At 54.9% G+C, this 19699-nt stretch overlaps 4 protein-coding genes and 1 pseudogene across 4 annotated transcripts; 2 read left to right on the plus strand and 3 right to left on the minus strand.

The window, feature by feature from the left end:
- The first annotated feature begins 97 nt into the window (after positions 1-97).
- Positions 98-4570, plus strand: FDX1L (ferredoxin 1-like). Its single transcript, XM_004689034.2, has 5 exons — positions 98-251; positions 337-391; positions 580-686; positions 3865-3952; positions 4153-4570. Exons 1-5 carry the CDS (start codon positions 98-100, stop codon positions 4307-4309), a joined length of 561 nt encoding a protein of 186 aa, XP_004689091.1. The 3' UTR covers positions 4310-4570.
- A 473-nt stretch (positions 4571-5043) lies between these two features.
- ZGLP1 (zinc finger, GATA-like protein 1) lies at positions 5044-7743 on the plus strand. Its single transcript, XM_004688741.2, has 5 exons — positions 5044-5177; positions 5377-5772; positions 6912-6997; positions 7337-7430; positions 7599-7743. Exons 1-5 carry the CDS (start codon positions 5044-5046, stop codon positions 7726-7728), a joined length of 840 nt encoding a protein of 279 aa, XP_004688798.1. The 3' UTR covers positions 7729-7743.
- A 2685-nt stretch (positions 7744-10428) lies between these two features.
- ICAM5 (intercellular adhesion molecule 5, telencephalin) lies at positions 10429-16023 on the minus strand (the record flags this gene model as incomplete). The annotated part of the gene is made up of 10 exons (XM_012729333.1): positions 10429-10827; positions 11591-11857; positions 12250-12489; positions 12574-12852; positions 12939-13175; positions 13681-13929; positions 14055-14309; positions 14677-14964; positions 15167-15487; positions 15705-16023. Coding segments are annotated over 10 exons (2730 nt in total), but the record flags the coding sequence as incomplete, so codon positions are not given.
- Positions 16013-16991, minus strand: LOC105854038 (annotated as a pseudogene).
- Positions 16992-18547: 1556 nt separating this feature from the next.
- ICAM4 (intercellular adhesion molecule 4 (Landsteiner-Wiener blood group)) lies at positions 18548-19666 on the minus strand. Its single transcript, XM_004688742.2, has 3 exons — positions 19282-19666; positions 18876-19181; positions 18548-18722 (listed from the first exon to the last, which is right to left on the minus strand). Exons 1-3 carry the CDS (start codon positions 19664-19666, stop codon positions 18604-18606), a joined length of 810 nt encoding a protein of 269 aa, XP_004688799.1. The 3' UTR covers positions 18548-18603.
- Positions 19667-19699: the final 33 nt, after the last annotated feature.

The following is a 19699-nucleotide window of genomic DNA, read 5'->3' on the forward strand; positions in this document are numbered from 1 at the left end:
CTCCCAGGCCTAGTGCGAACATGGGCGCTTATATTACGGTGATTATGGGCTCTTTGCCCGTGTGAATATCACGGCGCATGCTCACCACTGTCACGTGATGCCTGTCATGGCCGCCTCCTTGGCCCGCGGAGGTGTGAATGCTGGTTTCCTGCTGAGGGCTGCTAAAGGCGCCTGCTGTTACAGACCCGGAGGCTTTTGGGAGTCAAGGGAGGCAGCGGCGGCGGCGACAGCCAGGAGATTCTGGGGGCCAGGTACCTGGTTATATCGGGCAGACAGTGTTAACCCATTGAACAGCGCAGGGTGTGGCGCGGCCATTCACCCAACCGTGTTTTTCAGGCTCGCGCCAGGCGGGGGAGGAGGAAACCAGTGCCCCGGAGCGACCCGGGGACGTGTGAGTGTGGGGGCCAAGTCTGTCTCATCCCACGAGATTCCCCCACTGCCCTTGTCCTGCTGCTTCACCCCTGGGTCCCTCTGCTTCGCCTGCCCTTCAAACCCTAAACCCGGCTTCCTAACCCTAGATTCCATCTATCTCCTAGGCCCATCTTCCATTTGGGCATCCTCACTCCCATCTGTCCTTAGGGTGAACGTGGTATTCGTAGACCGGTCAGGCCAGCGGATTCCGGTGAGCGGCAGAGTCGGGGACAATGTTCTCCACCTGGCCCAGCGCCATGGGGTGGACCTGGAAGGTGGGAGCCGGGCACGGGGAATTGGGGAGGCCCGTATTAATTAGTTTAAAAAAAAAATCACAAGTCAGATATGCCTCTTTACCACGAGGTGGAGAACCCTCCATGGTTTGCCACCAGATCCAGATATCTCATTCCCTACCACCTTTTAACCTTTGTTCAGTCAACACTGTTTATTGAACTTATACTAGAAATTATTAAAACTCCTACCCTCTGGGGAGCTCCTATTCACTTCCTCCTTCCCTCTATTGTAGCCACACTGGTTTTCTTGCTGTTCCCCGAGAAGCAGGTTTATTTCTGCCTCAGGCTCTTTACATCTGCTGCTTCTGCCATCTGAAGTGTTTTCCCTTGAGATCTTCCATCTCCATATCCTTCAGGTTTCAGTGTAAATATCATCTTCCTAATGAAGTCACCCCTCTCAGCCCAGCTAAAGTCCCCATGCCCCCCGTCAAGCTATATCAGTGTTTTATTGTCCTCTTAGCTGGTCAATGTATTGTTTCCTTCTTTGTCATCTCTCCCCAGAGTGTTTACTTTTTTACACTTATCTGTTGCCTATCATGGTATTTAGATGTAAGAATTATTAAACAAGTATTTGAAGAAAAGATAATAGCTGATTGACTATGCATGACAACTTTATGCAATAGCAGAATTTATTATATGTCACTTTATAACCTGGTTCCCAGGTTAAGTAGACCTGCTGTAAGGACATGTAAATGACAATGCTAGATTCAAACTGAGCCTGTTTTATCTGCTACTCACCTATAAGAATTGTGCCAGGCAGCTGTGTATAAAAAGTCTCCACTCATTTCACAAAACTTAAAGCCTAACAGTTATAGTAATTCCATGAGTAAACATGTAATGATATTGTGAGTAACTGGGAAGTGTGTTCTGAAAAATAGAGTTCATTTGTTAGGTGGATGTCATAAAGACCCTGATTTACTCTTAGCATAATAAGTTAAGTGTGTTGCCGTGGGGAGGGGGAGAATCAGGGAAGGCCTACCTCAAGTTCTGTTACAGAATCCAGTTGCCAGCAGTCCAGAAAAGAGATAGGAGCATCTATTTTAAAGGCAAATGCCCTGTGTTCAAATGTTGCCTCTTACCAACTGTGTGACCCTGAGCAAGGTACTTAGTTTTTCTAGGCCCCTGTTTTCTCATCTATAGAATGGAATAATTTAGCTCCTATCTCACTTGTTGCTATGGAGGGTTAAATAGACCTTATGTATAGAGCTTAATACCTGTCCATGGTTAGTATGCAGGTAATAATCAGGACAGTTATATTAGATAATCTCCATCTCATGTGATTAGGATGCTAATGAAATGGAAAACAGGGCTGAGGAAGAGATGTCCAGGGAATAATAGAAGTTTCTCCCCAGGAGATAGGAAGGGTGTGTGATTGGTCACCAAGTCCCACAGAGAGGATCTGCTGGGTCAGGAGACTGTTTTGCACCTCACCCTCACTGTCAGACCTGTGTGTAAGAGAAAGAAATTTGTCCAGTTCACTTACCACAAACTTCTTTAAAGATTTATTTATGTATACAGAACTGGGGTGCACAGGCCAAAGGTGCAGAGGGTGAGAGAATTCACCAGAGACAAAGTGGGGAACAGAATAGGCAGATCTACTGAAGTACACTGCTGAGGGGAGCAACGAATGAGACAGGAGAAGTCTGCTGTGTTATGTTGATCACCTCCTAGGCCAGGGACCAAACTTGTGCTGAAGTGGCTGCAGCTAGCTTCGTAGTGCTATACTGCAATCCGTTGTGTCATGAAAGAGGGCCGATAACATGTTTTTCTAGCATCTAAAACATGCCAGGCTCAGGACCTCCCTGGTGGCACAAGGATGTTAAGTCTTCAGTTCAATCCCTAGCCAGGGAGCTAACCCACATGGCACAGCACACCTCTCTTGTCTCACCTACTGTTCCTGTCAGTCAGTCTGCTTGTTCTGCTCCCCACTCTGTCTCTTGTGAGTTCCTTTCACCCCCACCCCACACACACACCCCTCTGGCCTACACCCCGACTCTAGGCCCCTGTTTTCTCATCTATAGAATGGAATAATTTAGCTCCTATCTCACTTGTTGCTATGGAGGGTTAAATAGACCTTATGTATAGAGCTTAATACCTGTCCATGGTTAGATTCAGGTAATAATTATATTATCTAACAGTTATATTAGATAATCTCCATCTCATGTGATTAAGATGCTAATGAAATGGAAAACAGGGCTGAGAAAGAAATGTCCAAGGACATCTATTTATGCATATAAATAAATCAATCTTAAAATGAAACATGCCAGGTTCAGTGCCAAGTGCAGAGAGAAGGCAGATTGACCTGGTGCAGGTAAACCTAGAGATTAAGAAAGCAGTGACTGTACAGAAATTAAAAAGATAACAAGGGGGGGCAGGACAAGAAACAGGAGATAGCATGTACAGGACAAATGAGTTAAGTTACCAAGACAAGAAAAATCTAGCCATGGAAAGAGTGGAGAGATCTTTCCAGGTTGTGAGAGCAGAGATCCTGTGGTGAGGATGATCTCGTTTTGTTGGAGTTGAGCAAGGGGGTCAGTGAGGCTGAAGTGAAGTAAGTGAGGGTGGGTGGATATCAAAGACTGATTGGAGTTTTGCTCTAACTGAAATCCTTAGGGAGATTATAGGATAGGAGGGAGAGTATTCCCATGCACAGTTCTTGATGATCAGAAGGTTGGACTGTGTCCAAGGAGAAACAGAAAACTCAGGGTTCTGCATCTTTCAACCCTGTTTCATGACCCCCTCCCCTGCTGCACAGGATGCTCAGTAAGCCTGCCCCTCCGATGGGAGCAGCAGGGAGACAGGAGCACATTTGCCCAGCAGTGACAGGATCGCAGCAAGGACACATACACGACAGGGAGCCCGCATGGCCTTTCGCCTTCATTATACTGAAGTCAAGTCCATGCTTATTAACTGTTCTCTGTATAGGCAGCCTGGTCCTTAGCCTGCTAGGGAATCCTTGGGAAAGGGGACACTCCAGACATCCCTTTATCAAACTTACATGCAGCTTGGTGAATTAACACTAGTTGAGCAAATGATAGAGTGGAGGGCACACACATGAGGGCATGTGGTGAAGCAAGCGGCTTCTCCCTTTCACTGATCACTAAATGGCACCTGTCTGACCATGCCCCTCATTGACACTCTCCTCACTTAATGCCCTCAGGGGCCTGTGAAGCCTCCCTGGCCTGTTCCACCTGCCATGTGTACGTGAGTGAGAAGCACCTGGACCTTCTGCCGCCTCCTGATGAGAGGTGAGCAGGGCAGTCCCTCCCAGCCCCCAGCTGCAAGAAACGCCACCAAGCCACTGCACTCCCTATGTCTAGCGGGTCACCTGAGCACTGGGGAGGGCAGTCCCAGCTTTTCTCCCCTTCCAGGCTCTGTTCCTAGCAGGGCACTGTCCATCTGGCCATGCCCCTTGGGTGCCCACTAACTGCTGTCCTCCTTACTCCAGAGAAGACGACATGCTAGACATGGCCCCCCTCCTCCAGGAAAACTCCCGGCTGGGCTGCCAGATCGTGCTGACCCCTGAACTGGAAGGGGCTGAATTCACCCTGCCCAAGATCACCAGGAACTTCTACGTGGATGGCCATGTTCCCAAGCCTCACTGACAAGGGCAACTAGACCGTCCTGAAACCCCTGGCTCCGGAGCCAGGACTGGAGGAATCGCCAAGCTGCCAGCCCCGCCCAGAGCACAGACACGCCCGAGAGTAATGTCGGAAGCACCCAGAAGGCCAAAGCCCCTACATCGGAGATCCCATGTCCAGGCTCTGGTGGTCGCCAGGTGGAGCGGGCACCCCTAGACCCCCAAAGAATCGGGGTGTGGAGAATAGTGGAATCTAACGAAACAACAATAAAACTGTCTTACAGACCTCCATTATTTTCGTCTTTGTTGGGGGCAACTCCACTCCCGCCTGGGCCTACAGCTGCATCTTCCAGGCCCCCAACTCTTCCCTCCCCTGGCAGTGATGGGGCCCTCTGGTGAAGTCAAGGCGGCGCTTGGGATCCCCCCCTTCCGGGAGGGGAGGGCCCACGTGGGTCAGCGTGGCAAGGCCCCGCCCCCACAGCCGCGGAGGGATTTGGAGGGGTTCTGCCCGTGCATATCCAGGAGGGGTGTGCAAGCCGGAAGGAGAAGGGCACCAGGGCTGATCTGTGGGTGGGGTCTTGGAAGTAGATTCCAGCCCAGGCACCCGCCCCACCACCTCCGCAGGTGGAGCTCATTGCTCCCTCCACCAGAAGCGCCCCCCACCGCAGGCCCTGCCCCACCCAGGTGGGACCCATCGGGTGGGCCTGGTGGGGGTGGGGCCAGGCGAGATTAGGGAAGGGGGAGCTGGGCTGGGGCGCCATGGAGGCTGAACCAGCCCCAGACTTCATGCTGCGAGAGTTGCAGACGCCGCCCTGTCTGGACCCCAAGTCACCCCCGGAGCCCCGTGCCCAGCAGACACCAAGAACCTCAGGATTCCTCAGAACCAATGGCAGGTGCGTTGTGGAGCCCCTCCCCCAACCTGGTCCAGTGGTCAGGAGGTTGTGACCTCTGGTTCCCGGGGTTATCTAGAGGTCACAGTGTTAGTTACTGGTACTTACAAAGATGAAGTTCTGGTCCCAGGGGATATGTGGGGTTATTAGGGGGTCAAGGGCCACGCAGTTTCTCCTGCCAGTGTCTCTCAGGCCTGTGCAGGTGCTACCCAGTGAGGGAAATGACCACATTCTCCCTTGTTTCCAGGTCCTTCTGGCCTGCACACCAGGACTCGGTCACCACCCTGTGCTTCCTCCAAGAGACACCAGAGGTGTCCCTGGCCCAGGAGTCCTGCTGGGAGCCGAAGACCCTGGGAACACTGGGACCACCGTCCCTGGCCAGGGATGCCAAGAATATGTGGACCCCGATCAACCAGCAGTGCTGCAGCCTGGGACCCCCAGGGCCCCCCACCTTCTCTTCAGCCCCACCCCAAAGGAGGTCCCGGAAGCAGTCCAACCCCCATCGGGGACTTGAGAAAATGGACCCCCAGTTCGAGGGGGTGACCCTGAGGTTTCAGATAAAGCCGGATTCCAGCCTACAGATCATACCCAGCTACAGGTATGGGCTCGTGGGGGCAAGTGGTGTCGTTTATACAAACGATAATGGTGAGGGCTGAGCCCTGGGGGTAGGCACCTCCAGGCATCTGTCTTGGACTCCCCCAAGATCAGCCCTGCATTACAGATGGTCCAGTCTCAACATGACCTTGGGCTGATTTCAGACCCATCCTCATTGCCATGAACCAGTCACACCTAGGTCTAAGCCAGCATCTCCTCTTCGTGAGATGTATCTCTTTCGATACTGATAATAGTTACTCTCTCAGGAAAAAAATCGATAAAAATATGAGGTAACAGGACTCTTCCTGGTGGCACGTCAGGTTAAAGCGCAGTGCCATGAAGCTGGCCACAGTCTCTTCAGCATGAGTTTGATCCCAGGCCAGGGAGGTGACCTACATGGCGCAGCAGACCTCTCCTGCCTTGCCCGCTGCTCTCCTTACTTTGTCTCCTCACTTTGTACTTTGTTGATCTGCCTGCTCTGCCCCCTACTCTGTCTCTGGTGAATCCTCTCACTGCCCTGCATCTCTGGCCTATACCCTGGTTCTGTATGCATAATTAAATCTTAAAAAATATATATGAGGTAACATAACGTGACATATATGGGCTCATTGAAGCCCATTTTACAGATATGGAAACTGAGGTACAAAGGATGAAGTCACTTGTCCACGATCACACAGTGAGGATGTGGATGAACTGGGATTTCAGCCTGGCAGGTTGGCTGCAGACTTACCATCTCTTTAAATAGTAGTAATATTTTTTTTTTATTGAGGTATAATTGAAGACAAGCCACATATATTCAAAAGTATATTTTAACATATACTTGATATTATAGTTTATAATTGAATTTTTTGTTTTATATACACCAAATCAAAGCATATACTTTTTGTGTCTGGTTGGTTTCACACAGTTGAATTGTTTTGAGATTGATCCAAGTGGTAGCACGTATGGGTAGCTCCTTGCTTTTCATTCTGTGTTCCATTGTATGGTTGATGATGATGTTGCTGAGTACAATAAGGGACGAAGCCAGACCTGTTAGACATCAGATGTTTCCTCAGGGGATGCCTGTTACCTTGGTAGTTAATGTTCACTTTGAGGGGGCTGCAGACTCCCCCGGTGCTAACAAACACCTTGTCTACTTCCCAGCCTGGCCTGTAGCAGCCGCTCTCAGGGCCCATCTGCAGTCCCCTCTGGGAGCCCTGAGCCCAGCCCAGGAGGCAGCGAAGCCCTGGGTGAGTGTGGAGACTCTAGAGCTATAAATATTGGGGTGGGGGAAATTTTCTTTCTTTCCTGTCTTTTCTCCATCCTGCTTCTCCATTTAGACCTATCCAGGAGGAGTGGGGGTGCCCCCCTCCACTCAGGCTGAGTCACCCCCACCCCCAGCTTCCTTCTCTGCTGAGCTTTGCCATCTGTCTCCCTTCCTGGCTTTCCCACTGTCTTAAATCTGGCGATCTCCAGGGCTGGCCCAGAGCCAGAGGGTGGGCCTTCACAGACCCCTCCACAATCCCTGCCTTGGCCTGAGTTCAGGCTCTTTGCCTCTGACCCCTACCCTTTGGTCTCTACTTCTTCAGGGCCCAGGCGCTGTGCTTCCTGTAGGACCCAGAGGACCCCTCTCTGGAGAGATGCAGAAGATGGGACCCCTCTCTGCAATGCCTGTGGTATCAGGTCCTCAGAATGGAGGGGGGAGCTGGGATGGATTCCCAAATCGGTCTGCTTAGCCAGTGTGGGCTAGTGGGAAAAGCAGTTGCCCATTTCTTGGGGAAAGTGGTTCCCTCCTGGTGGTTCTGGGCCCTTGCTGCATCCTGAAGTTGGTTTCTTGTACCCCCACCCCAGGTACAAGAAATATGGCACCCGGTGCTCCAGCTGCTGGCTGGTGCCCCGGAAAAATGTCCAGTCCAAGAGGCTATGTGGCAGATGTGGGATGTCCCTGGGCCCTCACCAAGGCCCAACTCAGGAAGGGTAAGCCCTTCCTCACCCAGCCAAGCCAGTCCTGCCTCAGTTTCTCCAGAGGGAGAATGGGCAGAGCCCTCCTAGGAGGGAGGGGAAAAGAACTCAATTCTTAAGGGATCCAGTCTGCCTCTTCTCTGCCTCTCTCTCCCACTCAGGGACCCCAGATGAAGACCAAGGCCTCAGGCTCCAGAGCCCCAGCCTCAAGTGGTCACTGCTCCTCCCTTGACTCCTGCTTCTGTAGGCGTGGCTGATCCTCCCCCTCACGAAATACTCTCAGCAGTGATATCCAGTGTTAATAACAATCACAATAAAGAGCAGTATTACTCAGAAGGAGCAGTGTAACTCAGAGATCCCACCTCGTGCACCCTCACCCACCTCTCCCTGAACCCTGGAATGTGGAAGCAGGTGCTTTCGCATTGGGGTTCTGAAGGGGGCACACACATACACAGACAGTTGACATGTGCACAGGTACCAACCCCCCACAGGGAATTGGCCATACTCACCATAGTGTCCCCTACAGGGAAACAGTCAGTACACACAGAAAGACACAAGACACAGATACACATTGACACTCTTGTCAGTAAAGACATACAGCAGACACATGTGATATTCACAGATGTCACACACTGGCACAGTGACACGTAGACAAGTAGGCCATTGACCTGTTGGCTCGACCCATTTGCAAAACGTCACCTTCCCACATTCTTATGCACACACCAAGCCCTGCTGTGTCGCTGCCTCTTCCCAGTCTCTCCCTAACCCTGGAAAAATGTGCCCTAGCCTAAGCCAGAAGCCACATGTGAGCAGCAGGTTCTGGGGCAGAGCTTAGTCCTGCCACTGTCACTGGAACACAGAAGCCACCAGTGCTCACTAGAGGGCATTTGAGGCTGGATGGGATGCCGTCAGGGTGGGACGATCCTTCCTGTGCAGGAGTTTGAAATTGCCTGACCACAGGCCCAGGGAACACAAGTCCTGGGAGCTCCTCCTTATCCTTTTTAGGTGAACTTTGGCCCCGATTCCTCAATCCCAGGATCCCCGACTCATTGGTTCTCACCGTTCCCAGCTCAGAACATCTCCCCATAGTTGTTCCCTTCTTATCACTTGTGGGGAAAGAAGCTCAGCCCTTATTTCTAGTCTGTGAGAAGCCTTCCTTGACCACTTAGTCTAAAATAGGCATTCTGCTCACACACAGCCTTCACCCAACGTGAGGCTCTAGTTTAGCTCCTTGCTGAGAATCAGGTCTCTTAGTGCCTACCAGAATTTTCAATGACCTGCTGATCCACAGTTAATGTAACTGACATTATTCTCCCCCACTGGATGATGTGGAGGTCCAAGGTCACCACAGTGTCATGACAGGCCTAATCAGAAGCTCCTTAGGGATACACAGAGGTTGAGATAGTGTGTCTGCAAATACAACTTCTTTTATCCACTACAGCAGCACCTATGAAGCAAGAACTATGCACCACACCCTAGTGTGGCCACTGTGTTGGAGAGTACAACAAAGACCCCCATCCTTCAGAGACAGTGTTCTAGGGTGACAGTAAAGAAATATTCAATTAAATTCCCAATAGAATGGTGATTGGTGCTACAGAGAAGATAAAGTATTATAAGGAAAACAAACTGGGAAGCAACCTTGCCCACGGTCCTCTGAGGAGGTGATGTTTGTGTAGTCCTGAGGATAAGGGACTAACCAGGGACTATTTGAGGTGACTACACTCCAAGTAAACACAATGGGGAGAGCAATGTCTGCATGGCAGGCAGGACTTTGTGGAGGTCAGAGAAACTATAGGAGGCTGGTGGGAGTGGAGGGAGAGATTCGAGGCAGGACAGCAAGGGCTGCTGCAGGCTTATGACTGGTTGTCTTGAGAACCTGCCTGCACTAGTGAGACTCCTTTTCTGCTCTCACTTTACTCACTGATGTTTGCACAGGGTGGCTGATGGTGCTTGAGCTGTCCTGGCGGCTGCTTCTTTCCAGCACTCTGTGTTCCTGCTTTTGAGGGGGTGGGGATGGAGAAAGGAGGCCCAGCTGTTCTTTCCTTATGCTCTATATGCTGTGAGAAGAGGGTGAGGGGGGCGGTGGTGTGAAAGGGCTTGTGGCTGCTCTGAATCGGGACACACCAAGTGGAAAGGAAGGTTGGGGGTTAGCCAACACAATGGTGGACACAGGTTGGAGAAGACCTTGAGAGTGGATCAGGGGTACACCCTTTAATGCTGGGAGGGGGGGAGAAGAAATATGCTGGGGGCACCCAAAGCTGCCCCCACAACCATGGTGTATCTGTCCTAGGAGAGGCTTCAGGGGAAGAGCCCGAGACCCAGACCCCCGGGCAGGGAGTTCCTCCCTTGTGAGAAAACGGCTTCAGCTCTGCCTGGAATCAGGAACTGAAGAAAGCACCGGAGCTCCCACCCACAAGGGTTAGCCTGAGTAGAGGGCAGTGCTGGGCGGAAGAGATAAGTGCTGGTGGGGAAGGAAAAATCCAATTGCCCCCACATCTGCCCAAGGTCCCAGGAGAGCAGGAAACCGAGCCTGGCACAGAGAAAAGCTCCAGTGAAAAGATAGTTCAAACACACCGTGGCTGACACACAGTAGGCCCTCAAAAACAAAACACGTTTTGAATGAATGACTGGTAGCAACAGAATTTGATTTCTGGGCTTCAAATACATAGCAGAGACTGAAGCAGACAAACCCTGAGTCCTTTATAAAAACTTTATTGGGGTGGGTAGAAAATTGGGGTGGGCCCCTGGAGTTGAATAAATAAATGAATCAATAAATAAACAATAAATAAGCCCCCGGGTGCATCTGCGGGGCATCCCCCGGCCTGCGGGAGAGGGGAGCAGGCTCACGCAGATGTCAGCTGGATGGTGAAGACCTCGCCCCCTGAGGGCGCCTCTGTGTTGCGGGCTGCCTCGGTTACACCTTCCGTTCCCGCGCTCCCGCCGGCGCCACCCCCCGTGCCGTTGAGACACACGGCTTCACCCGAACTCTCGGCCTCCTGCACGTTATACTCGCCCTTCTTGCACGCTGTGGACTGCACGTAGAAGGCCAGGCCAGCCCCCGCGGCCAGCAGCGCAGCGCCCCCTGCTGCGCCGCCCACTGCGACCCACAGCCACGGACCTGCGGGGTGGAGACCCTCAAAAAAGTTGGAGCTCAAGGTTCCCCCACTCCCAATGAATGAATTCACGATCTGAGCCACTTCTGTACCTCTCCTATAAGCATGAGGTCCGCCTCCCTGTGCTGGACTGGGAACCCCAAGGGAACTCAGTCCCACTTTAGGAGTCAGGAGAAATCCCAGTAAAGCCTGCCCATGATGGTGCGACTCCAGACATGCTTTACAAGTCACCTCAGCACGTGCGGATATAAACCCCTAGCACCACAGATACCCATAAGTCAACCAATGCACCCCCAAAGGGTGAGAGTTGGCGGAATGGATCCCTCCTCTACCCCAGAGAGATTCCAGTCCCCTACTCGAAGTAGACACCCATGCTCTTCCCTTAGTCTCTCGCCAGCCCCCCTTTTCTGTGGCAACGCAGCAGGTGAGCTGGTTCAAATCTCCATAGTAGAGAGCCCACTCTATGTCCTCCCGCAGTAACCACAGCCCTGAAGCGCCCCTCCCCTTCCAGGGGAGTTCCAGTCATTTCTTCCCCGCACCTCCCCCACTCCACCCGTATCGCCCCTCCCTCCAGCCTACCATCAACAGCCACACACCCCTGCTCCCCAGTCAAGATTCCCCTGGATTCTACCCTGGCCTCTACCCTGACCTACCTCAGTCTCTGGGGTGGGGGTTGAGAAGGATATAGGGGGCGGGTCAAGCCCCCGAGGCTCAAGGTCACGCCCCTCTACTGATCCCTCGCCCCGCCCTCCTGTAGCTGCCACTTACCAGCGACGCGTACGGTAATGCGCCGCGCGTGGCGCCCGTGTGCGTTGGTGGCTTCGCACTCATACTCGCCTCCGTGGCTGCCAATAGCTCCCGCCACGCTCAGCGTGCTATTGTTGCTGGACAGGCCGATGTTGGGTGCCCCCGGCGGGGCGCGCCAGCTGATCTGGGCTGGGGGCCATGCCTCTGCACGGCAGGTTAATGTGAAATTCCCTCCTGGCCTCACTCCTCCCGGGGGAGAGGCGGCCAACTCGGCCACCACCGGCCGGTCTGCAGGGATAGGAAATTGGAGGGGTCCGCCAAACCGTTGACCAAGTATCTTTCTGCTGGCCACTACCCCCCCATCTCAGAAGGGTAGGTAAGGATTCTCCGCTCTCGCCATCAGAACCAGCATCCCCTATAATATGTGTTGCACTGACTAAAACCCTGAGGTCTCCTTACCAAACGGACTTAGGCACCTGTAGCAGTGCCCTTCCCACCCAGCATTTGAGGGGTCTGATTTCTGTTTCCTAGAGTTTCTATTGTCTTGAGATTTTAGCTGGAATTCCCTATCCCCAGGATGGGAATGAGGGAGGTGCCCTCAAACCCCCATGGGCAGTCCTACCGCTGAAGTCACGGTTCTAGGGACCAAGTGCCTTCAATCTGGTACTGTTCTCACTCACATTCCACGCCCACGGTGACGGTCCGGGCATCCGTGCCATGGACATTGGTGGCCAAGCAGCGGTAGGTGCCCGCATCCTCTCGGGACACTCGCTGTTGCTGGGGCCCTGATGCTCCCTCTCTCGAGCAGAGCACTTGTGGGAAGGGATGACCCCGGGCTGTGCAGGTCAGTGTTGCAGCCTCAGACCCTTCCAGCCACGACTGGTGACTTGGGCAAGTGGACTCATCCATTTGCGGTGGTGCTGCAAAGCAGCCACAGGAAAAAAGGTCAGGGAGAGACCTGGAACCCCGACCCCCTAAGCCCCACCCACCTGGGCCCCGCTCACACTCCGAGCTCACGGCTACCGTCTTGACCATGGAGCCATGTGGATTGGTGGCATTGCAGATGTAGATACCGGGTGCCAGATCACTAGAGATGCTGGGGACTCTGGGACTAAGGTCTGGGGATGCAAGTGGCAGCCGCACCCCATCACTGAGGCCCCCGGAGCCGATGCATTCCACAATTGGTTCTGGTTTACCATCCACCTCACAGGAAAACAGCTGTCCAGACCCTTCTACCCATGTCCAATTGCTGGGGCAATTCAGTTCCTCAAAACTGGGTCCATCTGGGAAGCAGGGGGGTCACACAGGGACTGGAAGTCAGTCTAGGGTTTTGATATATTGCATCTTGCCCCGTATTTTCCCCACTCACATTCCACTGTGACAGCTACATTTCTGACTGCAGAGCCTCGAGCATTGGTCGCTTCGCAGCGGTAAGTGCCTGCGTGCCGTCGGGCTACACGTAACAGACCCTCCATGACCTCCCCAGAGCGCGTACAGCTTACATTGGGCTGCGGGAACCCCTGTGCTACACAGCTCAGCGAGGCCTCCGTTCCTTCCAGCCACGTAATGCGTTCTGGGCAGCCCTCGCTGTCCAGCGCTGGTGCGTCTGTGGAGGGGGGGGGAGGGACAGTGTTGTTGGGTTCAAGACTTGGGGGCTGGTCTAATGTTCCTAGATCCGTTTTGCTGTCCCAGAAAAAAGCCACTTTCCCCAGGAAGGTTAGTACAGCCTCTGCCCAGCAAACGGATGCCAAACCAAAGATGTTTCCTGCTAGCCAAGCCATGGGCGTTGTTTAGCCCTGAAGGACGCTTTTTGCTTGATCCCTACTAAGCGTCCGCAGGTGGCTTCCCAGTCTTTAACCTGAAAATTATTAGATGGCTTAGAATGCTCCTTGCTAAGACCCTGCCCAAAGCCATACCCCTGACCCATGTGAACACGTCTCTCCCTCCCCCCACCTTCTCCACAATCTCAGAATCTCACTCATGCGGCTCTTTCCTTTTCCCAAAATCCCTCCCAAAGGGACACCTCAGACCCTATTCCTACTCTCCCCACGAAGCTAACCACTCCTAGACCCTGAGAACCAAACAGTTGCGCCCTGCGGCAACCCACTCACATTCCACAGTAAGGGTCACCTCCTTCACAGCTTCGCCCTGGATGTTGGCGGCTGTGCAGTGGTAAGTGCCAGCAAGCGCGCGAGTAATGGGACCCAGCAGGCCCAGCGCCAACACAGCCCCGCCGTCTGGCCGAGCGCAGTGCACCGAAGGTGCTGGGTTTCCGCGGGCCTCACAGTGCAGCGTCTGTTCTGGGCCTTCTGGCCATGTCCAGTTCCTGGGACAATCTAAATCGTCCAATCGAGGGGCGTCTGCGAACAGAGGCATAAGTGAATGAGGGGCTAAGTGTGAACAGGGAGGAAACGTCCTACTTCCAAGACAGGTCAGTAACCGAGCAGGTCCTTAAAGTCACGAGGAAGGATAAAGGTCAACTCACATAGCACATGCAGCTCGGCGCTCGCATTCTTGCTCAGCGTCTCCCCGTCCACCTCTAGGGTGGCATCGCAGAAGAAGCTGCGCCTGTCGTCGTTCTCTGTGGCGTTTAGCTGGACCTGGACGGGCTGCCCAAGGGCCGCGGCTGGAACTCCGTCCAGTGTGACCAGGGCTCCAGGCCCGGCAGTGCATGTTACTGTCACCATTTTCCCCTCGGGCACGCTGGGATCGCTCAGGGTCAAGTACGGGGCTGGAAAGCCTAGGAGTGGGGCATTGGCCTGGAGTCCATTGACCACGCCCCTCCTGCAAGTCAAGACTGCCTCTGCCGCCGCCTAATGTCGGAGGGTGCATGCCAATGCTGAACTCAGTCCCCGCCCTCCTAATCCTGCCCCGGGATTAGAGACCTAGTCTCTAGGGTTCCTCTTGGGTCTGTGACCCTTTCCTTTAGGGAGTCTCAAACTGCCCCTCCAGGCACTGTGTCTCAGTCCTCCACCTGCTCCGCCCTCAGGACTCGCGGGCCACGCCTCTTCCGGTCGGAGGCCCCGCCCACCACCTGCTCCGCCCTTGCTTTCCTCTGGCCCCATCCCACACCCGAGCCGCTGTGGTCCCAGATCACTCTCTCTTACTATAGACGGTCAAGTTCTTTCGAGTCTCGCGGCTCTTGCCCCCTAGGGTCACGTTGCAGACCAATTCCCTGGGGCCCTCTTGCTCTGCGCTCGCTATCGCGGTGGCAGTGGCCATTAACACATCCCCGTCGACGGTGATATCGGGACTCAGCCTCTGGTCCCCCAGCGCCAGGTAGACCTGAGCCTCTGAGGCTGGAAACAATCCATCCAGAGTGCAGTTCACAGGTCTTTCTAAGTCCACTTCCAAGAACCGGGGGACGGTGAGGCGCGGGGGATCCGGAGACAGCGCTGGGAGTAGAACAGAGCTTGAATGGATTTACTGAACTCTAAATATGTATTAAGCACTTTACAAGCAATCTTTTATATCCGAAAGGCAGAGAGGAAAACAATTTTCAGCTGGTGACAGCACTGGAATAAGGAATTCTCTGCCTCCAAATTTCTTAAACACTAACCCGACCCTTCTTGATCCTCCTCCCCCACACCCACTTACCGAAGGTTCGGAGCTCTCTGGGAGCCGAGCTATTTTCAAACAGTCCCAGACCATGCGGCCGCAGGTCCAGCTCCGCGCGGCACGAGAAATTGGCCCTATGATCCTCCCTCCGCGCCAATACCGTAGCTGTGAGCACCGCGCCCCGCGCTCGTGGTGGCTCTCCTGAGAAGCTGCGTCGGATCAGCTCCTGGCTGCCCCGCAGTAAGGTCAGTGTGAGGCTCCCACGAGGCCCAGCGCCAGGGACCCTACAACTGAGGGTGAAGTTCTCGCCCACAGGCTGCCAGGCAGGTAGCGGCACCAGCTCTACGCGATCCGGACGCTCTGCAAGGGGGTGGGGGAAGTACCATGGCTCTCGGAAACTACAGGATGGGGGGGTGGGGGGTGGGGGAGAATGTGGTGTAGACTCCAAGGGCCAAGGGGAAAAGGGTGTGGGGATCCAGAGGATGGGCTTTGAAGAGGGGAACCCTGTCACCCAGGGGGGCGGTGTCTGGAAGGGAGGGAAAATAGTAAAGTATGAGCGTGGCCTCGGAGAACTCACGAAAAGTGCGAATGAGCCCACGCGCCTGCAGTGTTCGCCGCGCGCAGCGGAAGAAGCAGACCGGTTGGGTCTCTGGCTCGCGTATGTCCACCAGCTGCCGTGCCAGCCAGCGCAAACCCCTCTGTGTCCCATTCCGGCGCAGGGAGGTCTCCAGGCCACCGCGCTCTGGCCGTGGGCAGTTGGTGCTGCAATTCAGCCATAGAGATCCCCCGCGCTCCACGAGGGCCACGCGGGGCTGCAGGTCCGCCCAGAAGGGTTCCTGCGCAACTGCTGCCCAGGGAAACAAGGGCTCAGCCTGGGAAGCTACCTCCCTGAGATATTAGGGCCCCTATACCGAGTCAGGGATCCAGGGGAATGAGCAGAGGCGCAGCCTGGAAAGAACTCAGGAAGTCCTTCGTCCGGTTCAGACCTCGGGGTTGGGATGCACACTCCCAGGGTCCAAACCTCCAGGTATCCCTGGGACATGACAGCAGAAAACCCTGGTCTTCTAGGTGCCAATGGAACCATGAGAAAGCATGGGAAGGGAGGGAAGGGGTGATGAGAGGAAAAATGGGGTCTTGGACGCACGCACACAGCAACATTGGGAGGAGATGTCGGGTAGGGGGGGATGGGAAATGAACTGGTTCTCAGGGTTCTCGCGGAGAGAGGGAGATTGAGGTTGAAGAGAGGGCAGAGGTGGGGCTGAAGCAAGGGAAAAGGATCCCAAATCCAAGGAAAGAACACAGAAAGAGAACACGAGGCTGGGCTCACGGAAAGAACCGCGCGTATAGCCGAGGGACTCGGTTGCCAGGGTTCCGGGTGGAGCGGGAACAGCGCCTCTGTGTCACTGCAGGTTGGGGAGGTTGGGTCTTCGCAGACCGTGAGTGGGGAAGATGCCAGTCCATGGACCATGGTGCATATCAGAGCGTGAGGCGGTACCCCAGGAGGAGACAAGAGAGACTTGGGGTTTCCAGGATGCGAGGTTGGGTGAGGAAAAGCACCCAGGATCTCGAAGGGGGTAGGGTAGAGACCTGGGCGAGTGAGGAGTCGAAGCTGGGTCTCCAGTGCGTGTTAGGAGGAAGAGGAGTAGCGAAGGCTCCAGACTCAAGGTGGGGGTAGAAGCGTGGGAGCGAGGTGAGGGCGGAGCCGGGAGAGCCTGTGACCGCTTCTCGGGTCTGGGAACTCCGCCCCCGCCCTGTCCACCCCGGGCTGGGACCGGCTCTTACCTGAGAAGCCGACGAGCCCCAGAGCCAGGGCAGCCCAAAGGCCGAGCAGCGCCCGACGCAGCCCTGGAGAGGGCCCTGGCATCGCCGCCGCTGGGGAAGCAGAGGAGGCGAGGGGAGCGCGAGCGCCGAGCCGGGCTAGAGGACCGCGCGACGCGGCGGGTGGGGTGTGGAGGAGGCAGAGTTGCGCTCGGGGATTGGTTTAACGTTAGTAACTTGGTTTCCAAGGAGGGGGCGGTGGCAGAGGCGGCAGGGGGGATGGCGGGAGGGCGAGCGTGAGCCAGGCTCTAGGCCTTGGCGAAGGCTTGCTGACGGGAGACCCTTGGGTCTACGCGGAGGGCGGACTGGTCACCCAAGCCCTCTGGAGGTGCCGCGAGCTCCCGTGTCATATCCTAGGAGGTCGAGAACGCTAGTTCCTCTCCCCCCATCCCTTAGTTTATTTGCTGTAATGAGTTGGAGTCCGAGCTTCGCCCCCAGAGTTAGCTCCTCCCACCATCGCCCCTTGGGGCGGGGTTGATGTGGGGGGCTAGGAAAATGCACGATAGGGAAGGGACAATTCTAGGGGGGAAGTGTAGCGTTGCCTCTTTCACCGATTCTCCCTTTTGCAGTCCAAGCTATAGCTACAGATGCTTTCCCTTTTGAACCCCAGACGCGGAGGGTTACAGCCACTTGACTAGTTCCTCTCCGACTCCGCCCCGCACGCGACGGAGGGGGCGGGGACTAAAGTGTTGGCTAGTCCGAGACACGTGTGCTGCGCGCAGCGTTCGCTGGCGTCTAAATTAGGGTCGGAGCATCTCGGGGTCTGTATTTATCCAGCTTGCAGCGGGCACGTGCCTACTTGGCGTGTGTGAGCACAAGCCGCCGAAGAGCGCCCCTGGATTCTCTTTTCGAGCGACAGACGTGGCCTTGTTCTGCTCGAGCCTTGCCAGGCGTACAGTGCGGGGCCGGATTTTGTGTCCACGCCACGCATAGACGCCAGCTGAGACTCTGCACCACGCATTCGAGCTCCAGGAAGACTATCAGGACGTTAGCAAGACTCGAGTCTGTGACACTCTACATTGACCATTTTGTTCCTTCCTCGCAGTCATCACAAGTATACCTTTTCTGTGTATGCAAATCTCCTAATATGTCCATATGGCCACATCAATTTGTGCTCCAACCTAAGCGCTAATGGTTAACTATAGTATCACTTCTCGCCCCACCCAGCCCTCCTGGAAGTTGCAGGGTCTAAAGGAGGGGGGAGGGTGGCGGATGGGGACCGGAGCTTAACATCCAATCAGAGAGGCTGCGTGGTACAGGAAGAGCCAATAGGTAAAGCCAAACCGTGAACCCGGCTTCCCATAAACCCAAAGCTCACAGGGCCCAAAGCTTTCTTTGCCTTTCTACACCATGCTGATAATGCCCGCAGAAGACGTTTCACTACACCAATTGGGAATGCAGAAAGATTGGTGCTCTGGGCACCCCACGTAGACTACCGAGAGAAAACCTCAGGTGTCCTCAGGGAGACAAGGAGCTGGAAGAAAGCGATTGCAGTGAATCCAAAACAGGAAACCACTACCTCTGAGGAGGTGTACTAGTGGGGAACCATCACGCTGTAGTATAAAGGCTGCCTGTGGAAGGCTTTATTGAGCTGGGCACGGTACCCCGAATTGTTCGAATTTCTTTTTCTTCCTGCTCAGCCGGTATGGATCACCTCTCTATGTCTGGGACTGTGTCAATAGGCACTTTCGAAGGTAGGCAACGCCAATAACGAGAAGGATCCCCACAAGGGCTGCGATGGAGGTGAAAGCCAAGGCTTTGGATGCGGGGTGCCAAGCTGCGGGCAGTAGGTGAGAATTAGGAACCGAGCACACTGAGGTGTGACGACCTGCTTAGAGCGCGTCCTTGGCCCCTCTTGGCCCACAAGGTCTTGGTTCCTACGTTTTTCTCCCCACCCTCCTCACGTCCCAGGATTGCAGGGAAACCTTACCGAAGGCTGTCAGAGTTATGGGCGCTGAGCTGCTGCGTATCACCAGGCCGTCGAGATTGAGGCGTGCGTGGCAGGTCACGGGCAACCAGGAATCGCGTGGCTCGGTGGATAACACGTAAGTTAGTGTTACGTTGGCTAGATCCAGGCGCGTGAAGCGCTCCAGGCTCTCGGAGTAGATGACTCGGCCACCGCGCCTCAGAGTCACCACCAACAAGCCCACGGGGAACACGTGTGTCACGTGGCAGCGCAGGGTGTATTCACTGCCCACTAAGACGGGAGGCTCCAGGATCACGCTGCGCGGCACCTCTAAAGCAAGAAGGGATTGCGTCCGCGGGCGCCCCCTAGCAGCAAACCCCTTCCGTCTCCCTCCCCTCGCCGGAACCCAGTTTAAGACCCTGGCCCTCACTGTAGGTGGTAATCCTGGCGGTGGCACCCCGCGTTTCTCCTGCGCAGGTGACGAAGCAGTGCACGTCGGAACTCCAGGCTTTCAAATCCAACAGCTGGTAGGCTACCCAACCCCGCCCGCTGAGCGTTTTGCCCCTCAGCAGAAGGGTGTGGAGGCGGAAAACCTCTGGAAGGGGGCAGCTGCTGCTGCAGTTGAGCCACACTGAGCCCCCGGGGGGCACTGCTGTGAACTCCGGGCTTAGACGCACCCAGAAGGGAGCTGGAGAGCTGCCACGCAGAGCGAGACCTTGTGCTCCCAGTGCCCGGCGGCTCCTCCGCGCTCTTCCGCCTTCGGGATAGGCGGCCACTAGTAAAATCAACAGCGAGAGGGGAAGCAGAGACCCCATGGCAGAAAGCCCAGACTGAGGGGCCCAGCGCCA

This window comes from Condylura cristata, unplaced genomic scaffold (genome assembly GCF_000260355.1).
Source record: "Condylura cristata isolate star-nosed mole 26May11 unplaced genomic scaffold, ConCri1.0 scaffold00025, whole genome shotgun sequence".
In the NCBI taxonomy this organism is placed as follows: domain Eukaryota; kingdom Metazoa; phylum Chordata; class Mammalia; order Eulipotyphla; family Talpidae; genus Condylura; species Condylura cristata.